Source organism: Phoenix dactylifera, chromosome 1 (genome assembly GCF_009389715.1).
Source record: "Phoenix dactylifera cultivar Barhee BC4 chromosome 1, palm_55x_up_171113_PBpolish2nd_filt_p, whole genome shotgun sequence".
NCBI classification, from domain to species: domain Eukaryota; kingdom Viridiplantae; phylum Streptophyta; class Magnoliopsida; order Arecales; family Arecaceae; genus Phoenix; species Phoenix dactylifera.
In genome coordinates, this window is record NC_052392.1 from 39,227,668 (window position 1) to 39,238,292 (window position 10,625).

General features: G+C 37.6%; 1 protein-coding gene across 12 annotated transcripts in view; it reads left to right on the forward strand.

The window, feature by feature from the left end:
* LOC103706087 (uncharacterized protein YacP) overlaps positions 1 to 2,093 on the forward strand; it is a 17,523-nt gene extending 15,430 nt beyond the window's left edge. For all 12 annotated transcript variants that reach the window (XR_001879387.3, XR_003385480.2, XR_003385479.2 and 9 more), the window contains one exon: positions 1,552 to 2,093. Coding sequence is in view for 4 of the 12 variants with exons in the window: in XM_008790076.4 (XP_008788298.2) it covers positions 1,552 to 1,660 (109 nt within the window). In the remaining 8 variants the exon portion in view is untranslated. The remainder of the gene's footprint in view (positions 1 to 1,551) is intronic.
* The last annotated feature ends 8,532 nt before the right edge of the window (positions 2,094 to 10,625 follow it).

Sequence of the window (10,625 nt, forward strand, 5' to 3'; positions counted from 1 at the left end):
TTTCAAACTATTGCAAGTGCTAAACGTACTAACCTATTTTGCACATTTTAATCAACAATTTTCTTTTTTCCTTTTCGACTTTTAATATTAATGAAACATAACATAAATGCGAACTTTTTGGCAAAAGATACAGTTGATTAAGTAAAGGTTGTTCATTGGTACAAGTATGTTTGTTTTATAGCTTTATTGTGTGCAGAAGTGTTTATTGTTGGAGGTTGAAGTGTTGGTCATTTTAGGACCCCTGTATGCTTGGTACCCACGCCAATCCTCCAGATAACATTTTTCAGACAAGGTTTTTCAAAATAAGAAGCTTAATGGGCCTATTGTTGGGTACATAATGAAAGACCTTTCATCTTTATAGCATCATGAGGGACAACATGAAAGAAATTTTGCATTCCAAGGGAATATGGTCTTAATCATGGCTGTCTAATTTGCTAGAACAAAAGCAAGTTGAGGATTGGTAGACATATAACCAATTTGCAATATGGTTTGATCCAGTATGAAAAGCAGAGTGAATTAGATAGTGTATGCAGAGGTTTATTCATTTAATTCCTAAACATTCTAATTTTGTTACCTACACCAAGCAAATGCATTCACTAGAAAATGAACAAATTGCATGTTGCCGACCAAAACCAAGTAAAGCAAGCAACAAGGCGATGATGGTCTTGGACAGAACAACTAATTTTGCCCATCAAACATCAACTCTAGAAAATGGATTAGGAAAAGAGTTTTACATTTGTCATGAATAACCAGCGCATGACAAATTTTCCACCAATTTGCTTATCGTCACGTATGGTATGTAGTCTATGACATTTATTGTGATCCTCACGAAATTGATGAGAACTTACCAGAAACCAACTAATACATCAATATAGGTTTTTTTCTTTAAATTTCATATTTTGTTTGTAAAATGCAATTTCAATGACATTTCATTCATAGTGTATCAAATAGCACTCTTTTCAAACTTAGAAGTCAGAAACCTCGCTGCGTTTTTATACCTGATTTCTTGTAACGTAAATAAAGAAAAAAGTATGCCAAAATCTATCAAAATAGTCACCATATCCTAATTTAGCATTTTAGTTTTTCCCACCGACTGAAATATGCTCTGATCTTGACTTTTCAAACCTTGATGCTGGCTGAAAAAATAAGCTTGCCGGTCAAACCACGTGAAGCAAGACTCTTCTCTCAATTTATAGTCATCCTTGTAAGCAATCTTGTTAGATTCAACATTAAAATTCTCAGACATGACTTAATTCCTTAGAAATATTATAGCTTTTTATTTTTTCCAATATAGATATAGAGAATCATTGAACTGACATGTGACTGCTATAGGTTTTTGATGGTTTTCTGTGATATGGTAAGCTGTTACTGCACACTTCTGGTTACCTATGTGAACAAGCAACCTAACATCTTACACATCTAGAATATACGCTCTGAAATATAAAAATAATTGATCTGCCAACTATTAGTTATATCTCGCAGTCGAACTTTTATTTAGAAATTGTCATTTTTAGCAGTTACTCTGATTTAACTTTTTCATCAAACTGGCAGGCCAACTTCTATGCAAGGAAAACTGCTCCAGCATAACCTAGGTCCTGAAGTAGTTCATGCACTCAAGGATCTTAAGAAAAAGCTGTCTGAAGAAGAAGAATCTACATAATTGAACTGAATCTATGTAATTGAACTTTCCTGGTGTGCCCCATCGCATATATGAAGCTGGTTAATACTGCCAATAATCACAAGCAGATGCAAATTGGAAGCTCAAATGTCAACTGATGGATAAATGATGGGGGATGTGGGGGTTGGAGGATGTGAACATTGAGGGCCTATTTCGACAATCCTGTTCAGGCTTCTGTTATATTAACCAATATTAGGATATAGGGATGCTTATGTTCATCTGGTTACTATTCGATCATTCCCTCCAGGAGAAGAAATTGCTGACAGGTTTGATTGTTTTCAGTTTCGGCAGATTAAGAGCTAACAAGGTTTGGAATGTGCCCATAGACTATAAATTCCTTTGGCTTTTCCATTATTTGTCATTTGTATTAGTGAACAAAGAAAGAAATCAGTTCTTTTTTTTTTCCCTTGGTGAATATTGTGTGATTGTTGATCTTTCCAGATGTTGGTTGCCTGCATTATGCCGATCTTATTATCTCTCTCCTTCTTAATGAGAAAGCGGTAATGATATTTCTCAAATAAATGCAAATTTTTGACCCTGCAAAAGCTTGAATAAAGCTTAAGAGTTATATTCAGGCCAGCTGTATATGGTAAGAACGGCAATGCAACAAGTTGTAGGGATATTAAACCAGCAAAATTTTAGAGCTTTGTTTTCTCTTGGAAGCCCACAGTTTGGATCTCACCAAGTCCAAAAGTTTTAAGGTGTAGCATGTCTTCAATCAGCATCAGCATCTTTGAAGCGATTTCATGCGTAAATATTTCATGCGGACTTAAAACGTTCTCTGTAACTAGTCTTAACTTGGTTGCTTGTGTGAAAATGATTGATGTATCAGATGAAAGCAGCCTTGGGGACTGGGGACCAGATTCGCGGTACATGGATTAATCTGATGACAGGCATTTATGTAACAATGAGACTACGGCACGCAAGGCTTGGCTTCTTGTATGATAAAATCTAGGTTTGGGTCACCGCCAACCTTATTTTATTATTCCCCACAGTTATGGAGAACTTTGTGCGAAATATTTTTCCATCGCATCTTTTCTTTGAGTGAACTTATCAACTTATCTGTTAGAGAGGCCAACGGGGCGGCCGACTAGGTGGTTGTTTATGTGGCTCATCACTTAGAGTATACCTTATGGTTAGGAGAGGGGAAGCTGCCTTAAGCACTCTGTGAGCTTGTGTATTTTGATTTTATTAGGTGTATTCGTATACGCATTGTATGATGAACTTGCCAAAAAAAAAAAACTCTATCTGTGAGATTCTTTCCAAATATCCAAATGTCATCTACATACAAGCAAAATAGAGCTCAACTTTTCTCTTGTTTTGCTGTAAAACAAAGCCTAACTAGCACTCTCTAATTCCACTAAGCTTACATACGGAATTAGGAGTTTTAATAGACCCACTGTTTTACTAATTTGCAGGAGATTCTATCTCGAAGAATCGAACCAAACATTAGGGTTGTCATTTGAAACAAATATCCTGAGCATGTCTTAAAAGTCAGCTTGACATGAACTCAAATCAGGTGTGGTCGGAATACGAATGAGCTGAGGTTGAACCCAGTTAATAGCCTTAAAAAAAACCAGATTCAACAAGGCTCAACAAGGCTTAAAATCAGAAATAAACCAGACTCAACAAGCCTTGAAATAGCCTTATTTTGTTATAACATATATACTACATGTAGCTTGAGTACATAATCAACAGCTCAATCCAGTGCATCAAGTGAACTTTCAATTTTGGTTCGTTTAGGAATTGAGAATTAGTGGATTATCTAAATTGTTTGAATCAAAATAAGTTTGAGCTAAGCTCAAAGCAATCTCGAATTAAGTTTTCGATAAACTTGATCTGAGCCTGATTTGCGCTTGATATGAGTTTGAATTTGTTCCAAATTCAATCTAAAGTTATTAACTTAATCAAAATAGAGCCATATTGAGCTCAGTTCAAAATTAACCTTGATTTGATAACAAGTGAGCCAAATTTGATCTTAAAATTCAACATCAAGAATAATCTCCAACAGCCCGGTCAAGCCCAACTTGATTGCCATCTCATCAGATAATCATGCAATGAGCATCTTATCAAAGTTCTCACAACCAATCTTGCTCTGCCACTAAATTGCTCCAAGTTGATGTTCTGCGTCACATCTAGACTACGTCTGAAACCATGAGATCTTTCTTTCAAATGGAGAGAAAAAACACATGGCCAAGTTCTGATTGGTGCATAGCAATCAAAGAAATCTTTTTTGTTTTGGCTTTTTTTCTCTCATTGGGACCTCGTATCATGAAGAAAGCCTCAAACTTCCTTAGAAAATCCTCCTTAGATTTCAGGGGAAAACAAGGGGCGGAAATATATTAAAGAGACACCATGAGTGACGTTTTTTTCAGTGCCAGTGAGCGAGAAAGAGACTTTTACCATAAACGAAAGTACAAAAGAAGGTGAAGCCTACGATGCAAGAGAGAGCCCAAGAAATCACCACCACAACCATCCAACGCACCCATCTGGTGTTCACGGGATCCCTGCTCAGGTCCAAGGGTACTGGGACCGTCCCAGCCATTGCCCGGCACGTGCCTTCCCATGCCTCTCACGTGTGACAGCCAGCATCAACCAAGGAGACAGTCGGGCAGGTGACTGGGCCAGGATCTGCCTCCCAGTCAAGAGGAGTCAACGGTCAACTGTCATGGTCAAAGTCAAAATCCGACAGTCCTGGTCTGAATTGAATGGATCCAACGGTCCCTGCGGCCCCATCTCGATCGAATCTTCCATCTCCCACCATTAAAGCGGGCGGCGGGTGCACCCACCGGACCGCCCTCCGTTACTGCCATTGCTGTGCTGTCTCTGCATGCAGTCTCGGAGGGCAATAATGGCGCATGAAGAGTACAGTGGGAGATATGTATATCCCACCGCAGGAGTTGAATGCTTTCGATCACCACCTCTTTGTGTTGAATGTTCTTCTTGACTTCCACAGTGACTTGTTTATGAACGCTGTCCTTCTGGTATCATTTCTCGGGGCACCCATCTCACCGAAGCTATAAAGAGGCAGCGCATTAATGTTCGTGCACATGTAGTCATGCAGTTACCCATGGACGTGATATGGAATGCGAGCGCACGTACAAAAGCTACTGAGTTCACTTGTTTAAAATATCTGCATTATCTTTTAGTATTTCTTTTGGTAAACCATGTATGGTTGCATTGAGAATTCTAATTAGAAGTTGAATGCAAGAAAAGGTGGGCTTGCATGAAGGTCAGGAAAGTTTATGGGCAATATCGATCACTTTGATCCCAATAATACAATATTAATAGTTAGGGCAAAGCAGTAGCAAATCATATTATAATAAACCCTGTAATTCCTCGATCCCAACCATGCATGCATGCATTTCAGAACAATTTTTTTTAAAAAATGAAAATATGGGTGGATATATAGTTAAAGTAATCCTTTTCCTTTGTAAAAATATTATTGTACCTTTTTTTTGTTCTTGAACTAGGTAAATATTATTGTGGTTGCTGACTTCTCATGTTAGTTTGGTGTTAAGTAGCAATAAGAGACGCGATCCGATTTGAGAGCGGTTTTCAGGTACATTAATTGCCATATTGTCTTCAGGGCAACCTTATTTGACTCGATTGGAATTTATCTCCCTAATACCTTTCTTTGTATATTTGTATATAAATTTATAAATATGAATATCAATGGCAAAAAGCATGATTAAGATTGGAGCGGCATACTAGGTAAACCATCATATGACTCTTAGAGGTAAGAGATAACAATGGAAATTTAGATAGTTTTTTTTAGAAGATTCTTTAATTGTATGTATGCATACATGCACATGTACATCGAAATATGAAATTATGAATATGAATATATGTTAATAGCACCAATTCCACACTGCTTGTTTTCTTTGATGAGAAGCAATTCTACGTTGCGTGACGTCATATCAAGCTAACACACATTGACGTTCTAATAGCGTGTGGGCCATGCGTGCACAATGCGTAGTTGAGAAAAATTGGATGGAACGTGCCGTGTTGAGAACCTACTAGTGTTGCGATAGAAATCGAATTTATTGACGATGGCTATTCATCATACGATAAGCGCTCTATTTATTTTTCCTAACCATCGATGCCACATAAATTAAATTTCTTGTGTTTGTTAAAAAGGAAACGGGGGGTGGTTAGAATAACAGCATAGATAGCATGATTTTAGACTAATATGAGATTGAGGCGATAAATTTATTGCTAAATTTCTACCTTTTTGCCTATATGTGTGCGTGCCTTGATGGGTAAAAGAAAATTGTGATTTTCCTTGTGTGTAAAATGTAGGTTAAAATCATGCAAGTAGTGAAATCAGTACTACTAATAATGGATATGCAAGCACTCTGTCTACCTAAGCATTTGGTAGAGTTCTCTTCTTATCACCTTTTACTTTGTGCTACCAACTTGAAACACAGTACTGTGTGAAGTGCGGTATGTACGTGTAGACGAAGGAGAGAGAGAGAGAGAGAGAGAGAGCGCACCAAGATGGAAGCATGCTAAGGTTTCTTGCGTGGAGTCACCCTTAATTTGTCCAGGGTTTCTTGTAATCAACTTGGTTTTGTAGAAAAGGTGTCCAGCATTCAGAATAATAATTAAAGTGAATTACTTCACTCCCGTCGCTGTATCGCTAGAAAATTAAAGTTTTTTTTCTTTTCTATTTTTTTTTTCCTTTTCTTCTTGACTCTTAGGAGGGAGGGAGAGCGACAGAACCCCACCTGCTTTTATTAAGGTGAAGGCGAACTTAAAAGGATAGCACCGTTAAAGATCATATAGGATTTGGCTTTGTAGTATACGAATGAGAACTGTCCACGACAAGAAGTAATACTTTTGAATCTATTGAAAAGTTCTTGAATTACATTTTTTTTTTTGCTTAGCCCAATGATTCTCTGAATTTTTATCTACCAACAAGTTAGTTGATGGTTGTTTAACAATTCATAGAAGCTATAATTTATTCACATCTAGTGCAAGAAAGACTTAAGAATCATACCTTATTGATATTTTGTCACTGCTGATGGTGGTGTTTTACATGAATAATTAATTGTTCAATATGATATATCAATTAGCTAGCTTACATCATTCATATATTTAATAATTTTTTCCTAAGTTTTAGCTTTTTGAGTTGGTGCTTTTGGAAGGTCACTGTATTTTTTTTCCAAATTGTGGATCTTTAGATTAGTCAAGTTGTTCTCAAATGCCAAACCTCCGACTCTAAATCCATTGTGGGGAGTATCAAAAAAAAAAAAAAAAAATCTCGACCAATGTTCTGTTAAGTAGTGACATAGCATCTGTACTTTTGGAAGCTTGCGTTTTATATATGTAGTTAATATCCTACTTTATGAGTACCAAATGATTTTGAATTTGACAACTTACAAACTATGGCTTTGGAGTATGGGGAAGAGGAAGTGAAGCTAAGAACATATGCTTTACATTCCACTCACAAGAATCCTAATAAACGGGAACAGAGGGAGCAAAAAAACAAAAAAGAGAGAGTATAGATTCTATATTCCATCCACTAGAATCCCAATAAAAGAGTCAAAGCAAAAAACATTATGAATATTTTTTTTACAGGAAATATGAACAAGATGAAAAACAATAAAAATATATATCTAATATACTATATTATTTTAGTGAAAGGCTAATATTCTTATAAACAGCACATTGACACCTTACAATGGTGGTATAATAACATTATGAATGTTTTATTTATGAATAATAAAAATATATACTTTTATACATTGCCATTTATCACAATGATACAATTATGTATGATGCATGTTCTAACTACCGGTTTTCTTATACTTGTTACACTATATTGAGACTCCGAGATCACTGCATTATGTTAAAATATACCTAGAAGATAGCACATGTATATATATAATGACATATAGACTCTGAACCATAGGTTCACATATTGCTCGAGAGTTTATTTTGAATAATAAAATAGATAAGTAAGACAAAGAGGTGATGATTGATGCTGGAACATCTAGGGTTGATCTGGTGGATGCATTGGTTTGAGTCCCCCGATGGGTACCACTCCACATCGGGCGCTAATTAGCTATTTAAAAAACATTATATTAGTAAACTTTAGAAAGTTTTGATTTTAGTAAAACTTTCTTTTTAAAACTTTTAATATTATTTGGAAGGTTAATAGTTAAAGCTATTCGAGTTATGATAAGATTAGAAGTTCCATATTGGAAAGAAGAAAAAAGAGTTCCCCTTGTACTATTTATAAATACCTCATTAGAGCTCCTATTGTAATCATCCTTAAGATTATTAGGGAGCAAAATTCTACTTTAGAAATTATTTTTTTTATGTTCTTCTCGCTATTCTCTTCCTCCTCCAATTTAGTGGATTTCTAAGATTTGCGAGTGAACATGTGAGCACTGTATCCTTAGGATGGCTGGACAAGAGGGCGATTTAGCTTCGAAAGAGAGACCTATTATGCCTCCTCCTCCAACAACCACCCACCATCGTTGGAGACTATTCGGTGCATGGATTCATTACTGCTACTGCTTAGGATTTGATATCCCGTGCCGGACAAGCCATAGTAAGGGTTTTTAACTTTGCCACAATCAGTTTTATCGACATCCTCTTCATCTTTTTTATTTCAAAGCCAAGTTCAATTGTAATGAGTTCAAATCCACTAAATCGGGTGCCATCATATTTATTGAAATCAACTTGATTAGTGGGATGGTGCAAACCAACTTTTTATCTCAGCTAGCCTTAAAGGTGGGATTTTCTCATTTAGACATCCTTCATACCATTATCTAACATGCTTGCTTGTGATTCCCTTGCCTTGTACCTAGAAGAAATTCAAGGAATGTGTTGCCACTCAAAACTCGACTTGATGGCGGGCGAGCTGATGGGTGAGCCACTTTGCTTGGTTGAGTTGGAGGAGCATTGCATGGCGCTAGAGTTGATCTGCAAGCACAAAGCATGATCAGAGAATCGTCGAAACATATCTGGCTGGAGACTCTCCGATGCTTAAGTCAGATAGAGTTTCGAGAGAAAATAGGAGAGATAAAGAGAGAAGTATGAGAGTATAATATTCGGATTTCTCTTCATATCTAGGAGGTCCCTATGCTTGGTATTTATAGAGGAGAGGATGCGAATTTGCATGGTTAGGATCATGTAGTTAGGATCTCGCGATTCATGAATGAGCGTTGAGCTTTTTTCATATCTACTGATCAGGATAGTTAAGATATTCCTTTTAGGTGCATCGTGATTGGGCACTTTTCTTATCTGCTAATCTAGTCGATTATAATATTCATTTTCGGGCATGTTGAGATCACATCAAGCTGTAACCGATCACGTTGATCATTTGAAGATTTGATTGGCCGTTGATTTTGCTGGACATGTGTCGTTGTTTGGTTGGCGAGCTAAGCTGTCAAGCGAGATTTTACAGATAGAAATTTGAGCTATATTAATTACTTGCCCCCTACTTTCAAGCCCGAGTTGTGCTCACTCGGCTTGGACGAAGGAAGTAGTCAAATCACTCATTGGGTGAGCCAACCGAGCTAAATTCAAGCTATCAGATCAGCCGTGAGTGCTTCTGAAAATTGCATTTAATGACTAGCATGATTTCTACGAAATTGGTTCCATTTTGGAATGTCGTGCGTACAAACAGAATTTTTGCCTCTTCTATCATTTCTTCTTGTGGTTCTAAAGAGGATCAATCTGTGAGAGCCCACAACTCCTGAATATCAATCTTACATGTGGCGGTCGATGGACAGGTGATCGGACAAGGATGAGATCAGCATCGTTCGAGGCTTTATATAAGAGGCAGAACCCTGAGTCGGTTTCTGCCACTTGGTGAGTATTTTTCCGTCTCTTGGAGTTCTCTTCCTGGTGGATGCTTCAATTCTTCTTCTTCTTCTTCCTTTTTTCAGTACCTCTTCATTTGTTTCTCTTTTTGACGAACCTCTGTAGGTTAGCTACTTCTCTTTTCTTCTTTCTCTATCTTCTTTGGCTGTCATGGCTGCTTTATATAAAAGTGGATATGTATCAGCCAGTTGACCTGGGCGGCTTTGTCGATGCATTTCAACGGCTCTGGCGGCGCCAAAATGGAGACCTTTGGTCCCGGCGCTGACAAGTGCATTTTGGACTTTGGTCTGACGCTGGGGAGTGCATTCTTCTTTAGGTTGCTTGGGGGTGAGGAGAGAGCCAATGTCTGTTATCCCGCCAGGTTAGTCTTTATGTGGAGGCTCTAAAAGCTAGGTTGAGACTTCTTCTTCCTTCCTTTGTGGTCCTTTTCCTCAATAGTTTACGGTTGGTACCTATCTATTTGAAAACAGAGAAGATCAAAAAGTTTTTATTATCTTTGGAGGAGAGACTTCAGAAGGTGGAGTATCTCTCATGAGGACATATGTCTGGCTTAACTTGCTACGTTTTTAATGAAGTTGATGCCTTTCCATGTCTGCTTAATTCTGCAAATGGACATTCATCTATCCAGCACCGGGATGAAGATAATGATGCCAATTCAAGAATAGTTTGGTCATTATCTTATTCTCTAGTCCTGCATCATATAATATTGGAGAGTCCAGAAGCCATAGGCAATGCTGATGGAAGGTGCATCCATGCAGTCCTCCGAGAGCTGCCTTGATGGCCCTAAAAATTTCTGCTAATAGCCTGCCCTTGGGATCCAAGAGTTAAAGGAACTTTCCTCCACCAAATTGCCTTCAGCATTGGATTGTTCAAAGTTAGAGACTTCATCCTAAACATCCAGAAGCTCCAGGACTTAGTGCCAAAGGCTCTGTGCGACGTCAAAATTTATGATGGCATCCTCATGCATTACGTGCAAGCTTCCATGCTTACATCGGGCAAAGAAGAAGATGCACAGGATTTTGACATCACTCGCTTCAAAGTCATGCATGATCCTATGTTGCTAGGGTTTTATGAAGATGTGCTTGAAGAGATTGAACAGATTACAGAG